At 40.1% G+C, this 16980-nt stretch overlaps 1 protein-coding gene across 17 annotated transcripts in view; it reads left to right on the top strand.

Moving 5' to 3' along the window:
• Positions 1–16980, top strand: part of DMD (dystrophin) — a 2153717-nt gene that overhangs the window by 1778892 nt on the left and 357845 nt on the right. For all 17 annotated transcript variants that reach the window (XM_015443662.3, XM_065538825.1, XM_065538826.1 and 14 more), the window contains 2 exons: positions 4270–4390; positions 5006–5274. In XM_015443662.3, coding sequence (XP_015299148.3) covers positions 4270–4390; positions 5006–5274 — 390 coding nt within the window. The remainder of the gene's footprint in view (positions 1–4269; positions 4391–5005; positions 5275–16980) is intronic.

Here is a 16980-nt window from a genome sequence, read left to right as displayed (position 1 = left end):
TTCCTTTCCATGTTGAGTGCTTCCTTCAGGGTCTCTTGTAAGGCAGGCCTAGTGGTGACAAAATCTCTAAGCATTTGCTTATCTGTAAAGGATTTTATTTCTCCTTCACTTATGAAACTTAGTTTGGCTGGATAAGAAATTCTGGGTTTAAAATTCTTTTCTTTAAGAATGTTGAATATTGGCCCCCACTCTCTTCTAGCTTGTAGAGTTTCTGCCGAGAGATCTGCTGTTAGTCTGATGGGCTTCCCTTTGTGGGTAACCCGACCTTTCTCTCTGGCTGCCCTTAAGATTTTTTCCTTCATTTCAACTTTGGTGAATCTGGCAATTATGTGTCTTGGAGTTGCTCTTCTCGAGGAGTATCTCTGTGGCATTCTCTGTATTTCCTGGATTTGAATGTTGGCCTGCCCTACTAGGTTGGGGAAGTTCTCCTGGATGATATCCTGAAGAGTGTTTTCCAACTTGGTTCCATTTTCCCCCTCACTTTCAGGCACCCCAATCAGACGTAGATTTGGTCTTTTTACATAATCCCATACTTCTTGCAGGCTTTGTTCATTTCTTTTTCTTCTTTTTTCTTTTGGTTTCTCTTCTCGCTTCATTTCATTCATTTGATCCTCAATTGCTGATACTCTTTCCTCCAGTTGATCGAGTCGGTTACTGAAGCTTGTGCATTTGTCACGTATTTCTCGTGTCATGGTTTTCATCTCTTTCATTTCGTTTATGACCTTCTCTGCATTAATTACTCTAGCCATCAATTCTTCCACTTTTTTTTCAAGATTTTTAGTTTCTTTGCACTGGGTACGTAATTCCTCCTTTAGCTCTGAGAAATTTGATGGACTGAAGCCTTCTTCTCTCATCTCGTCAAAGTCATTCTCCGTCCAGCTTTGATCCGTTGCTGGCGATGAGCTGCGCTCCTTTGCCGGGGGAGATGCGCTCTTATTTTTTGAATTTCCAGCTTTTCTGCCCTGCTTTTTCCCCATCTTTGTGGTTTTATCTGCCTCTGGTCTTTGATGATGGTGATGTACTGATGGGGTTTTGGTGTAGGTGTCCTTCCTGTTTGATAGTTTTCCTTCTAACAGTCAGGACCCTCAGCTGTAGGTCTGTTGGAGATTGCTTGAGGTCCACTCCAGACCCTGTTTGCCTGGGTATCAGCAGCAGAGGCTGCAGAAGATAGAATATTGCTGAACAGCGAGTGTACCTGTCTGATTCTTGCTTTGGAAGCTTCCTCTCAGGGGTGTACTCCACCCTGTGAGGTGTGGGGTGTCAGACTGCCCCTAGTGGGGGATGTCTCCCAGTTAGGTTGCTCAGGGGTCAGGGACCCACTTGAGCAGGGAGTCTGTCCCTTCTCAGATCTCAGCCTCCGTGTTGGGAGATCCACTGCTCTCTTCAGAGCTGTCAGACAGAGTCGTTTGCGTCTGCAGAGTTTTCTGCTGTGTTTGTTATTGTTTACTGTGCCCTGTCCCCAGAGGTGGAGTCTACAGAGACAGGCAGGTTTCCTTGAGCTGCAGTGAGCTCCACCCAGTTCGAGCTTCCCAGCAGCTTTGTTTACCTACTTAAGCCTCAGCAATGGCGGGTGCCCCTCCCCCAGCCTCGCTGCTGCCTTTCCGGTAGATCACAGACTGCTGTGCTAGCAATGAGGGAGGCTCCGTGGGTGTGGGACCCTCCCGGCCAGGTGTGGGATATGATCTCCTGGTGTGCCTGTTTGCTTAAAGCGCAGTATTGGGGTGGGAGTTACCCGATTTTCCAGGTGTTGTGTGTCTCAGTTCCCTTGGCTAGGAAAAGGGATTCCCTTCCCCCTTGTGCTTCACAGGTGAGTCAATGCCTCACCCTGCTTCAGCTCTCGCTGGTCGGGCTGCAGCAGCTGACCAGCACCGATCGTCCGGCACTCCCCAGTGAGATGAACCCAGTACCTCAATTGAAAATGCAGAAATCAACGGTCTTCTGTGTCGGTCGTGCTGGGAGTTGGCAACTGGAGCTGTTCCTATTTGGCCATCTTGCTCCCCCCCCACTTGCACTGAATTCTTACAATAGCCTCATTATCTCTCTGATTCCATTTCTGTTCTTCTCAAATACATACTCTGTATTTACATCAGGAAGATCTATTTGAAACACACATATTCCTGTGCCACTCCCTTGGTTAAAACCATTTAAAGGTTCCTGATTACCTTCAAGGCAACACCTAAGCCTCTTAGTGGACCATATATGATCATAGAGAGGCAGAGCTTCAAATTCTGGTTTAAAAATCTAATGTGTTTCCAGATAATGATAGTGTCTTTTTCATCTTTGGACATGCCCTCTCCTTGTTCTTTATGCTGTAGAAACACTGGCCTGCTTGAGATACCGATATATACCATACTGTTCTATGTCCTATGTCTCTGCACTTGCATTTTCCTCTTCTTGGAATGTCCTCTAGCATACTCTTCCTTGAATAAGTCATGTTCATGCTTTTGAATTCTATGTGATTACTAGCTTCTCCTGGAAGCTTTTCCTGATTTTCTTCCCCATATTGCGCAAGTCTATAGCACTGTCTACATTGTATTGAAATTATTTACGTGTTTGACTTTTCTGTTATATGTTAAAAGTTCCAACTTTGTATTTCCAGTTTCAAGTACAACCACTGACATGTGATAGTTCAATAGAGGGAGCCATTATTATTTTTATAATTAGTAAGGTCAGTATTAATTGCCTCCAGTCAGGTCCAAACAGAGAACTAGGCAAAATGATAATTTACTTGAATCTGGGAAACTTAATTGTTTGAAAAAATACACAAGAATACAGCAACTGTACACACACACACACACACACACACAAACACAGATTTCAAGTGAAATATTAGGAGAATCAGCTTTATATGCAAGCAAAGTAAATAACTCACGTATCCAGCATGATTTTAGGGTACAGAAATATCCTATTATTCAGAAATTTCTTCCCTATCTCTAGGCTGAATCCTAATATTCTACTTACAGAACTCCAGTATTTTGGTTCAAACGCCTTCCCTTTCTCTGTTGAATTGTAAATAACTGTGGATGATGAATCATTTTGCAAAGTATCAGACTCAGGATTCTTTTGAATGGTGAACACCACTAAGATTTTATTAAAAAATGTGTCATACAATACAGCTGTGGAACACTTCTGTAACATAATGGTGTATCTGAATTTCGAGGAAGAATACTGCTAATTTGTTTTTCTCCAGTGAAAGAACAGGGCTTAAATTCAGCAGGCAACATTGCTAAAAGTAAGACAGAGTTGAAAAAAGTTACAGAAATTAAGCCCTAGATCAGGACAAATATTATGACTGTTATTGTTAAACAGATATGTTAGCATGTATGTAGCATGCACTTAATAATTTTATTAATACCCTCACTTCTGAGATCAAAGAACCTGGGTCAATAACTCTCTTCAATGGTGTCAGAGTATCTGTTAGGTTCTTCTAGGCTCACGGTATGCCTCACGATCCTTTTAGCACTCAATTATGTATAAACTTACTGTTTTCACTCTGCTTCTAGTGTTAATTTTCTCCCTTCTTTGGATCTAGAACCTTTTTGAAGGCAGAAACTATTCATTTTGTTTTTCTCTTGATCCCCTGGATAAAGGAATATTACAGATTAAACATTAATTCTAGGTCTGTTCATTTATAGAAACTAGCGCCCGCAATTCCTACATCCATAATAGCTCAAAACATTTCTACTATTCTCGAAGAGGTCACAATGGATGATGTAATGATGATTTTTCAAAAGTATTGAGACTTTTCAGTTAGCTTACCTGTTTTATACCTTGTCAGACATTTTGACAGAATTAACTGGTGATTATCAGTAGGGTTAATTGTATACTTTAACATAGGCTAAGGTCCTGTAAATGACTCTTAAGGCTTCCCGTTATATTCTGGATATCCATTATTTTGGATATCCATTTGTTTAAGTCCTCATTAGCCACGCTAGAGCTTTGCAATATATACCTTGTAACTTTACCTGTAGATTTCAAGTATGGCTGTCAGGTTACATAAACAAAGCACTCTTATCTCAGTGAGAGGGCATTAACTGTTGGGAATGCTCCCCCCATCTCCCCAGAATAGCTTTACAAACACAGTGCTTTCCTCATTAACAGATAGATCCATGTAGCCTTTTTAAAAAATCATTTTATAACCATCAGTGTATAAATAAAAGAGATAGAAATTGACCTGGGAGTTTCATAAACAAGTTCTAAGCACCCAGGATTAATTTTGAGAAGAATGCCACAAGCCAAATAAGCACTTCTTTTCATCTCCTTTCACAGGCCTTCAAGAGGGAATTGAAAACTAAAGAACCTGTAATCATGAGTACTCTTGAGACTGTACGAATATTTCTGACAGAGCAGCCTTTGGAAGGACTAGAGAAACTCTACCAGGAGCCCAGAGGTAATTGAATGTGGAACTATAATAACATATTGATAGAAGGATCAGTGGTGACAGAGCAGCCCATCCATTCTTGCTGCCAGGGCCTGGATAGCTCTCATATTTTCTTGGTTAAATAGAATCAATTCAAATTAAGCATAGATGCTGAAAAAAAATAAGGACTCATAAACTACCACGCATAAATCTGTTTGCACATTCATAAATAAACATTAAAAGAGATTAGCAATCAGTTATTGGAACATTTAGAAAATAATAAACAAAGGGAGTTATCTGTGAGGAGGAATTCTATTGTTGCAAAGACTACAAGTTAATTTTCCATTTAAGAGCCTGCCTAAAGTAAATGAGAGCTTGTGCTATGCATCCTAACGTTTTTCTCCTCAATAGCTTAAGTGAATCTTAAATTATCGGATTGATATAAGGTAGAAACTCAGGAAGACATACTTTAGATGTTCTGGGCTGTATCAAAATTTATGCCAAAGTATAAAAAAGCCATTAATCAGTAGGTTAACCTCTTGTTAAACTGTACTCTTTCTTTCTTCCAGTATGACCTTTTTGACAATGTTAAAAAAAAAAAAAAAAAAGAATGTGGCCTAAAACCTTGTTGTATTGCCAATTTAGAGCTGCCTCCTGAGGAGCGAGCCCAGAATGTCACTAGGCTTCTACGAAAGCAGGCTGAGGAGGTCAATACTGAGTGGGAAAAATTGAACCTGCATTCCACTGACTGGCAGAGAAAAATAGATGAGACCCTCGAAAGACTCCAGGAACTTCAAGAGGCCATGGATGAGCTGGACCTCAAGCTGCGCCAAGCTGAGGTGATCAAGGGATCCTGGCAGCCAGTGGGCGATCTCCTCATCGACTCTCTCCAAGATCACCTCGAGAAAGTCAAGGTACCGTCTACTTCTTTGCTTCGGGGCTCTTTGAGAGACTCAAAAGAGCTTCTAATCTGAACTTGAGTGCAGTGTTACCTTCCCACAAAGTTAAAGCTAGAGCACTTAAGCAATAGAAATCAGTCCATCTTTCACAAATTCAGTCTTCTTTCACATGGTATTTTCTCCAAGAGAAGACAGTGATCTAGTCATTTGTCTGTCTTCAGTTATATGAAATGAAATATTAAAAAAGTTACAGGGCAAGAAATCATTTTGACTTTGCTATTAAGTGATTGTACTAAAGTCTGATGTGTGTATGTGTGTGTGTGTGTGTGTGTATTGCTTGTGTTATTTAGTATCAGAATACAGAAAAATAAAACGCTTAATCAAGAGCCAGGAGTCTAGGTGTTGGCCCTTTTGCTAACTAAATTATATGACTTGGGTAAGTTATGGTATGGTGAAATAAGGTCGTTAATGTGTGGCCCTTCCCTTGGAAGGCAACATTTGTAATACAGTTTCAAGTTTCATCAGCCCACTGCAGAAGTATGGGAAAATCATTATATATTTGGAAGACTACTGTCTGTAAGACCAAAGTTAAATTCCCTTGTGGCACAAAGATGGCAAATGTATTCTACAGAAAAAAATACATATTTAGGACTATCATTTTGAAATCAGCAACTACTTATCTATTGTCAAAACCACAAAAGTCCTCCTAGATTAAAATTCAAAAGAAGTTAAATTCCCTCCTGCACTCAGCATGTTTGCCAGCATCCTCAGCATCCTCATTCTAGAAGTTGTCCTCTTCCTTGGCTTTCATGGAACTGTTCCATCCATGTTCTTCTTCCTATATTTTTCTAGATTCTTTACCTACCCACCCTTCAAATACTGTTGTGCCCAAGTTTCTAACCTTAGCCTAATTCTCTTTTGATTGTTTAAACCCTCCCTCTTTGAGATGGCATGGATGGTGATGTATCTACATCTCTAGTCCGCATCTCTCTTCTGATCTCTGAATCCATATGGCATCAGGATCACAAATGCAACTATTCTGAAACCAAGTTCATTTGTTCCTCTGTTTTTCCATGTCCCTACTTCTGTCCCCTCCTATCTGATATTTTTTCCCCCTGTTTCCTATTTCAGTTAATGAATCATCATCCAACAAATTTTCCAGGCTAGAAACTTTAGGTTCATCCTTAAAGCCTTCTACATTTTCACTGACAGCACATGATGGCTCATGTTACCTCAGAATAGCTCTTTTATCTTTTCTCTCCTCTTTTAACCAACGTCCTTTTTAATCCCCAGCATCTTTTAGTTAGATGATAACAGTATACATCTTTAAATCCCATTCACCCCTCCGTGTGCCTGGCATATCTTAGATACTGCATTTTAAATGTTTGGTGAATTAACGGATGGATGAATAGTTTCTTTACTGATGTTCCTGCATTACCCAGCCTCTTCCAACTCTAATCCAAACTCCTTGCAGAAGAATGCTTGCCTAGAGAATGAAATCCAATGAATAAGGAGATTAAGTGGCTATTTTCTTCCTAGCCCTGGCTTACCTTCTCAGCCATAGCTCCCGTTCTCCAGACCATTTAATACACTCTCCCCATATGATATATATAGATATATATATAGATATATAGATAGATATATATAGAGAGAGAGGCATATTTGGGAAAAAGGGGTGATATGGGCAGAGTGTATTGAATGTGTGTGTGTAAAGTATATATGTGTGTGTGTATATATGTATGTATATGTATATACATACGTACATAGATAGATACATACATATATATACATCGATATATATACACACACACATATATATCTGCCTTTGCAAATGCTGTTCTCTCTGTCTGGATCCCCTTACATTGTCTACTTGGTGAATTCTCACTCAGCCCTCAAGGACCAGCCAAAATGTTACCTATCTTTGTTGTCTTTCCTGGGTGTCTACAACCCCCAACTCCCACCAAGCAGAAGAAACTGCTCACAGTTGGTGCTCTCATAGATCACCAAGCATGTTAAATTGTCACACTTAAATTTCACATATATTGTAGCAACTTGCTTATGCATTTTTTTTTCTGCCAGAGAAAGTGAGGTTGCTAAGAGCAAGGATCATGCTGTACATCTTTGGGCTGCTAGCCCAGGGCCAGCAACATGTGAGGAATCTCATTAAGTACCTTCATTTATTCACTCAACAGCTGTTTATCAGTCATTATATAATGTGCTGGACAGGTAATTATAAAAGAAACAGACTTGGTCATTGCCTTCATGAAGACTATGGTCTAATGTTGAATTGCATAGCTCTTCATTAAAATAGTAGGTAAAAAATTTAAAAAGAAAAGATTAAAAATTTGACTTTAATACTTCTAAAATCCCTTCTACCCCAACATTTTATGACCCCATGTCTAACATTTAAAGTAAGGGTTAGCTTTGCCGTCTTCTGGAAAACTAAGTGTTTTGAAATGTATTACCTAGTATTTTAAAAGCATTAAATGTTAATTTTATTCAAAAATATAGGGACTAATTTTTTGACAGTCTTCTCCAAAAATGAGAAATAAGTTAGGAAAATGTCCCAGTGGAACTAAATTAGTTAATATATCGATTAAATTGCTCAATATCTAGGCCATAGAGCAGACATAAGGGATTCATTTTTAGCCATACTTGTCACACAGGTGCATTTGTAAGATACTGAGTATGGATGGAGAAGAGAATGTGTACAGCATAATTTAATAATTAAAAATAACTAAAAGCATAACAGTTCAAGTATCAGCTGGCCTTCACCCAACCCTATCTGCGGCATTCCTTTTAGTTTCCCTGTCTTATCTGTTCTTGGTCTTAAGACAAACTTCATTTTCCATACCCTAATTGGTAAAACTGTCATTCTGATCCCAATAATAGCAAAACGTATAAATATTAAACATACCTTTCAAAAGCTTATATTTATAACCCAACACATCTATCTTTCTCAGACATATATACACTTAAGTTATGGTACTTATCTAAATTTTTATGTACTGGTAATAATAGATGTGATTGTTTTGGCTTTTGAATCAGTGTTGTATTTTATGCATGTTTCAAACTATGAATTACATGAATTCATATATATTTATCTCCCTTCAGTAGCTCTTCTTCAATTTTGCAATGGAAATAAATCATTTTTCTCCATTGCATCTTATTGACACTGGGTTTGAAACACTGAAGCTTTGGGGGTAGTAGTTTACAAGGAATGAGTTTTAATAACTAAAATTTATTTCAGAAAAAAGTAGAAGTGTACTTGAAACCACTGTTCCCATTTTTCCACTCAGCAGTTTAAGCCCTCAGAGGATTCATGCTGTAGGGAACTTGAAACTGATAACTAGGCAGCTAGCCAGAAGAACATTTTATATATCCATATTAGTTCATTTCCCTCACCCCTAGAGACTCTATCATAGTACCCCCCTCCGTTCTGATCTGATATGTTAAATAACTTGTTATTCAAGTGACTAAGTAATATGTGTTTCTGTGAGATTTCGTATTCTATAATTGTATCAGCAAATGTGGCTTTTGGATTTAAAGAATGGGTTAAACAACAATGACTAAGTCCCTGGCCTTTATGGAAATGGCGTTATTGCTAGCTGATCATCTTCAGGTGGTGAACATGGTAAATTAATAGATGGAAACACAATATTAATATTGACTATATTGCTCACTAAGAGAATCTCAGCCTTCCAAAGATAGCTTCCATAGGAAAAACCAGTAGAATAAAATTTAAGTTTTAAATGCTTCCTTACTTTCAAAATTCACGATTTATACTGCTTATCAAATATTTTAAGGGCAAGATCATGACTTTTCACTTTACTGAAAATAGCACCAGTGCTTATTTGACTAGACAAATATTCTACTTTCCTTGTAATGGAGAATAGGAATAACTCTTTGAATCACTAGGTGCTCCACATAGATCTGTAAGTGGAATATATAAAGGCTTCAATAAAGTAGAATAACTTTTTTTTTTTTTTTTGAGACGGAGTCTTGCTCTGTCACCCAGGCTGGAGTGCAGTGGCCGGATCTCAGCTCACTGCAAGCTCTGCCTCCCGGGTTTACGCCATTCTCCTGCCTCAGCCTCCCGAGTAGCTGGGACTACAGGCGCCCGCCACCTCGCCCGGCTAGTTTTTTTGTATTTTTTAGTAGAGACGGGGTTTCACCGTGTTAGCCGGGATGGTCTCTCGATCTCCTGACCTCGTGATCCGCCCGTCTCGGCCTCCCAAAGTGCTGGGATTACAGGCTTGAGCCACCGCGCCCGGCCAAGTAGAATAACTTTTAAACCTATAGTCTGGATACAAGATTTTTGTTCTTCAGGACAATCCCAATGTGAGAAAGTTTGTGGATTGTTGTTTTCTTTTCTTTTCTTTTCTTTTTTTTTTTTTTTTTTTTTTTTTTTTTTGAGAGTCTCGCTCTGTCACCAGGCTGGAGTGCAGTGGTGAGATCTCGGCTCACTGCAACCTCCGCCTCCTGGGTTCAAGGGATTCTCCTGCCTCAGCCTCCTGAATAGCTGGGACTACAGGCACGCACCACCATGCCCAGCTGATTTTTGTATTTTTAGTAGAGACAGGGTTTCACCATGTTGGCCAGGATGTTCTCGATCTCTTGATCTCATGATCCGCCCACCTTGGCCTCCCAAAGTGCTGGGATTACAGGCATGAGCCCTCACTCCCGGCCAGATTGCTGTTTTTTAATGTTTTGTTTTTGTTCTAATAAACTATGGTTTCTCTTTTTTTAATTTTTCTTTTTTGAGACAATCTCGCTCTGTCACCCAGGCTGAAGTGCAGTGGCGCTATCTCAGCTCACTGCAGCCTCTGCCTCCTGGGTTCAAGCAATTCTCCGCCTCAGCCTCCCAAATAGCTGGGACTGCAGGTGCCCGCCACCGTGCCCAGCTTTTTTTTTTTTTTTTTTGTATTTTTTAGTAGAGATGGGGTTTCACCACGTTGGCCAGGCTGGTCTCGAACTCCTGACCTCAGGTGATCCACTCACCTTGGCCTCCCAAAGTGCTGACTTACAGGCATAAGCCACTGTACCCAGCCTATAAACCATAGTTTCTCTATACCAAAAGTGGTATGTCATTCTTGAGCCAGGAATATTTAACTGTCCTTAGTTTACCTGTTAACTCTGAACACAGTTTTTCATGCACTGTAGGTAATTCTCCCAGGCTGCCATCTTGGAATATGCAAATCTGTCACATCTATGTAGTTATGCATTTTGCATTTTTGTCAAACTTTTAACTTACATTTCTTACTGTGAAAAGTCAGGGCAGGGATTCTATGAGCTTTTTCTTTAAAGTTCCTACAATGAAATGTTTTGATTAAACCTTTTTGGCGTTCAAATTGAGATTGATTTAATGATGTGTGTAGCAGGCCAGAAATTATGTTGAAGTGACAATGCTATCCTTATTTATCTTCAGCATTCACATCTAAAGTTTTAAGAAGAAAACTGGCAAATCCACCTTTTTAGGCTTACCATCCTCAGTCCCTGTGGCTTTGGGGTTTTTTTGTTTGTTTGTTTGTTTGTTTTGAGAAATCTGTCAAAGAAATGCTATCTTAGAATTTGACACTGAGGAAGCGAAGTGTATTTCCTCCAAATAGATAATGTGAAATGTGATATAATGTATTAGAATTTCATCCTCACTTTGCCAAGCAAGACACTTGCAACCATGTTCATGCAACTATCTTCCCTTATTGCTTTTCTCTTCTTAACCTTGGTTCTAAAGTTTTCTTCTTATTGTATTAATTTTGTTATGCTTCCCATTTATATGAGTCGAGTCAACCTTACTTGATTTCTTATATATGAGTTATATAAGGAAAACTTATCTTTTCCTGTAGAATTAGGGAATGAATGGGCAGAATCAACATGAACAGGGCAACCCTAAAAACCATTCAAAACATGTAAGCTCTCCCAACTCTGAATAAACTAATGATATCTTCATAATGAATAAGGTATACTGCCTATAGTAGGAAGAGGAAAATTTATTAATATTTTGTGCATTGTTAAAGAACTACAAATGAATTGCTGTGCGGAGGCTTTCATTGTTGTTGTTGTAAAAATGTTATGTGTATTAAGTAAACCTTTGATGCAGAAGAAAAAACAAAGAAAAAATATTTAATCTTTCATAAATCTGGGTGAAATATGAAGCTAATAATTCCTGTTTCATGGGGTAACCAGGGTTTTATCTAGTTTACAAAGCATGCAATTGCAATGTTTAAAAGTGTATGATTTGGCCTTTAATATCTGAAAATATGTCTGTCAAAAGCCATATTATAGCGAGTGTCACTCCACACTTTATATTTTAATAGAATATTTGTGTACTTGTGATAAGAGATGTTAGTGGGTTTCTAAACGAGTACTGTATTAAGGATTTTATGCTATTGTAAAATTATGGATTATATGAATTCATATATATTGATTTACTTTCAGTAGCTTTTCAATAGAGTATCTAGGGTTTAATACAGCTTAGAAACTAAAATAGGAATTATTCATCTTTAAAATCCTGACCAAAGAGGTGGCTGACAAGATGGCTGAATAGGAACAGCTCCAGTCTGCAGCTCCCAATGAGATCAACACAGAAGGCGGGTGATTTCTGCATTTCCAAATGTGGTACCCGGTTCATCTCATTGGGACTGGTTAGACAGTGGGTGCAGCCCACGGAGGGTGCAGAAGCAGGGTGGGGCGTCACCTCACCCAGGAAGCACGAGGGGTCAGGGAATTCCCTTCCCTAGCCAAGGGAAGCCGTGAGGGACTGTGCTGTGAGGAATGGAGCATTCTGGCCCAGACACTATGCTTTTCCCACAGCCCTTGCACACGCAGACCAGGAGATTCCCTCAGGTGCCTACACCACCAGGGCCCTGGGTTTCAAGCACAAAATTGGGCGGCTGTTTGGGCAGACACCGAGATAGCTGCAGGAGTTTTTTTTCATACCCCCGTGGCACCTGGAACACCAGCGAGACAAAACCATTCACTCCCCTGGAAAGGGGGGCTGAAGCCAGGGAGCCGAGTGGTCTAGCTCAGAGGATCCCACCTGCCATGGAGCCCAGCAAGCTAAGATCCACTGACTTGAAATTCTCGCTGCCAGCACAGCAGTTTGAAGTCAACCTGGGACACTCAAGCTTAGTGTGGGGAGGGGCACCTGCCATTACTGAAGCTTGAGTAGGCAGTTTTCCCCTCACAATGTAAACAAAGCCGCCAAGAAGTTCTAACTGGGTGGAGCCCACTGCAGCTTGGCAAGGCCACTGTAGCCAGATTGCCTCTCTAGATTCCTCCTCTCTGGGAAGGGCATCTCTGAAAGAAAAGCAGCAGCCCCAGTCAGGGGCTTGTAGATAAAACTCCCATCTCCATGGGACAGAGCACCTGGGGAAACGGGCAGCTGTGGGCGCAGCATCAGCAGACTTAAATGTTCCTGCCTGCCGTCTCTGAAGAGAGCAGCAGATCTCCCAGCACAGCACTTGAGCTCTGCTATGGGACAGACTGCCTTCTCAAGTGGGTCCCTGACCCCCGTGCCTCCTGACTGGGAGATGCCTCCCATCAGGGGTCAACAGATACCTCGTACATGAGAGCTCCAACTGGCGTCTGGTGGGTGCCCCTCTAGGACGAAGCTTCCAGAGAAAGGAACAGGCAGCAATCTTTGCTGTTCTGCAGCTTCTGCTGTTGATACTCAGGCAAACAGGGTCTGGAGTGGACCTCCAGCAGACCTGCAGCAGAGGGGCCTGACTGCTAGCATCAACATCAACAAAAAGGACGTCCACACAAAAACCCCATCTGAAGGTCACCAATAGCAAAGACCAAAGGTAGATAAATCCATGAAGATGAGGAGAAAACAGCACACAAAGGCTGAAAATTCCAAAAACCAGAACGCCTCTTCTCCTCCAAAGGATCACAACTCCTCTCCAGCAAGGGTACAAAACTGGATGGAGAATGAGTTTGGCGAATTGACAGAAAAAGGCTTCAGAAGGTGGGTAATTACAAACTCTTACGAGCTAAAGAAGCATGTTCTAACCCAATGCAAGGAAGCTAAGAACCTTAAAAAAAAAAAGGTTAGAGGAATTGTGAACTAGAATAACCAGTTTAGAGAAAAACATAAATGACCTGAAGGAGCTGAGAAACACAGCACGAGAACTTCATAAAGCATACACAAGTATCAATAGCCGAATCGATCAAGCAAAAGAAAGGATGTTAGAGATTGAAGATCAACTTAATGAAATAAAGTGTGAAGAGAAGATTACTGAAAAAATAATGAAAAGGAACAAACAAAACCTTCAAGAAATATGGGACAATGTGAAAAGACCAAACCTACATTTGATTGGTGTACCTGAAAGTGATGGGGAGAATGGAACCAAGTTGAAAATACTCTTCAGGATATTATCCAGGAGAACTTCCCCAACCTAGCAAGACAGGCCAACATTCAAATTCAGGAAATATAGAGAACACCACAAAGATACTCTTCGAGAAGAGCAACCCCAAGACACATAATCGTCGGATTCACCAAGGTTGAAATGAAGGAAAAAATGTTAAGGGCAGCAAGAGAGAAAGGTCAGGCTACCCACAAAGGAAAGCCCATCAGACTAACAGCAGATCTCTTGGCAGAAACCTTACAAGCCAGAAGAGAGTGGGGGCCAATACTCAACATTCTTAAAAGAATTTTCAACCCAGAATTCCATATCCAGGCAAACTAAGCTTCATAAGCAAAGTAGAAATAAAATCCTTTACAGACAAGCAAATCCTGAGAGATTTTGTCACCACCAGGCCTGCCTTACAAGAGCTCCTGAAGGAAGCACTAAATATGGAAAGGAAAAACTGGTACCAGCCACTTTAAAAACATACCAAATTGTAAAGACCATCAACACTATGAAGAAACTGCATCAACTAATGAGCAAAATAACCAGCTAGCATCATAATGACAGAATCAAATTCACACATAACAATATTAACCTTAAATGTAAATGGGCTAAATACCCCAATTAAAAGACACTGACTGGCAAATTGGATAACGAGTCAAGACCCATCACTGTGCTGTATTCAGGAGACCCACCTCCTGTGCAGAGACACACATAGGCTCAAAATAAAGGGATGGATGAATATTTACCAAGCAAATGGAAAGCAAAAAGAAAAAAAAGAAGCAGGGGTTGCAATCCTAGTCTCAGACAAAACAGACTTTAAACCAACAAAGATAAAAAAAGAAAAAAACATGATATTACATAATGGTAAAGTGATCAATGCAACAAGAAGAGCTAACTATCCTAAATATATATGCAACCAGTATAGGAGCACCCAGATTCATAAAGCAAGTTCTCAGAGACATACAAAGGGATACAGATGCCTATATAATAATGGTGGGAGACTTTAACACCCCACTCTCAATATTAGACAGATCAACAAAACAGAAAATTTACAAGGATATTCAGGACTTGAACTCAGCTCTGGACCAAGTGGACTTAATAGACATCTACAGAACTCTCCACCCCAAATCAAAAGAATATACATTATTCTCAACACCACATCACACTTATTCTAAAATTGACCACATAATTGGAAGTAAAACACTCCTCAGCAAACGCAAAAAAAAAAAAAAAAAAAAAAAAAAACGGAAATCATAACAAACAGTCTCTCAGACCACAGTACAATCAAATTAGAACTCAGGATTAAGAAACTCACTCAAAACTGCATGACTACATGGAAACTGAACAACCTGCTTCTGAATGACTGCTGGGTAAATAAGGAAATTAAGGCAGAAATAAATAAGTTCTTTCAAACCAATGAGAACAAACACACAACGTACCAGAATCTCTGGGACACAGCTAAAGCCATATTTAGAGGGAAATTTATAGCACTAAAATCCCCGCAGGAGAAAGCAGGAAACATCTAAAATTGGTACCTTAACATCACAATTAGAAGAAGTAGAGAAGCAAGAGCAAACAAATTCCAAAGCTAGCAGAAGAGAAGAAATAATTAAGATCAGAGTAGAACTGAAGGAAATAGAGACACGAAAAACCCTTCAAAAAAATCAATGAAGCCAGGAGCTGGTTTTTTGAATAGATTAACAAAATAGATAGACTGCTAGCCTGACTAATAAAGAAGAAAAGAGAGAACAATCAAACAGACACAATAAAAAATGATAAAGGGGATATTACCTCTCATCCCACAGAAATACAAACTACCATCAGAGAATACTATAAATACCTCTATGCAAACAAACCAGAAAATCTAGAAGAAATTGATAAATTTCTGGGCACATACACCCTCCCAAGACTAAACCAGGAAGAAATAGAATCCCTGAATAGACCAATAATGAGTTCTGAAATTGAGGCAGTAATTAATAGTCTACCAACCAAAAAAAGCCCAGGACCAGATGGATTCACAGCTGAATTCTACCAGAGGTACAAAGAGGAGCTGGTACCATTCCTTCTGAAACTATTCTAAACAATAGAAAAAGAGGGACTCCTCCCTACCGCTTTTTATGAGACCAGCATCATCCTGATACCAAAACCTGGCAGAGACACAACAAACAAAGAAAATTTCAGGCCAATATCCCTGATGAACATCAGTGCGAAAATCCTCAATAAAAATACTGGCAAACTGAATCCAACAGCACATGAAAAAGCTTATCCAGCATGATCAAGTTGGCTTCATCCCTGGGATGCCAGGCTGGTTCAACATAGAGAAATCAATAAATGTAATCCATCACATAAACAGAACCAATGACAAAAACCACATAATTATCTCAATAGAAGCAGAAAAGGCCTTCAATAAAATTCAACACCCCTTCATGCTAAAAACTCTCAATAAATTAGGTACCGATGGAACGTATCTCAAAATAGTAAGAGGTACTTATGACAAACCCACAGCCATTATCATATTGAATGGGCAAAAGCTGGAAGCACTCCCTTTTAAAACCGGCACAAGGCCGGGTGCGGTGGCTCACGCCTGTGATCCCAGCACTTTGGGAGGCCGAGGCGGGTGGATCACAAGATCAGGAGATTGAGACGATGGTGAAACCCCATCTCTACTAAAAAAATACAAAAAATTGGCCAGGCGCAGTGGCAGGCGCCTGTGGTCCCAGCTACTTGGGAGGCTGAGGCAGGAGAATGGCGTGAACCCAGGAGGTGGAGCTTGCAGTGAGCAGAGATTTCGCCACTGCACTCCAGCCTGGGCAACAGAGCGAGACTCTGTCTCAAAAAAAAAAAAAAAAAAAAAGACACAAGACAAGGATGCCCTCTCTCACCACTCCTATTCAACATAATATTGGAAGTTTTGGCCAGGACAATCAGGCAAGGGAAGGAAATAAAGGGTATTCAAATAGGAAGAGAGGAAGTCAAATTGTCTCTGTTTGCAGATGACATGATTGTATATTTAGAAAACCCCATCGTCTCAACCCAAAATCTTTTTAAGCTGATAAGCAACTTCAGCAAAGTCTCAGGATACAAAATCAATGTGGAAAAATCACAAGCATTCCTATACACCAATAATAGACAGAGTGCCAAATTATGAGTGAACTCCCATTCACAATTGCTACAAAGAGAATAAAATACCCAGGACTACAACTTACAAGGAATGTGAAAGACCTCTTCAAAGAGAACTACAAACCACTGCTCAAGGAAAGGAGAGAGGACACCACAAGCAAATGGAAAAACATTCCATGCTTATGGATAGGAGGAATCAAAATCGTGAAAATGGCCCACTGCCCAAAGTAATTTATGGTCCCCATCA

Source organism: Macaca fascicularis, chromosome X (assembly GCF_037993035.2).
Source record: "Macaca fascicularis isolate 582-1 chromosome X, T2T-MFA8v1.1".
In the NCBI taxonomy this organism is placed as follows: Eukaryota; Metazoa; Chordata; class Mammalia; order Primates; family Cercopithecidae; genus Macaca; species Macaca fascicularis.
Note: the sequence above shows the minus strand (reverse complement) of the source record. Positions and strands in the feature narration are given on the sequence as shown.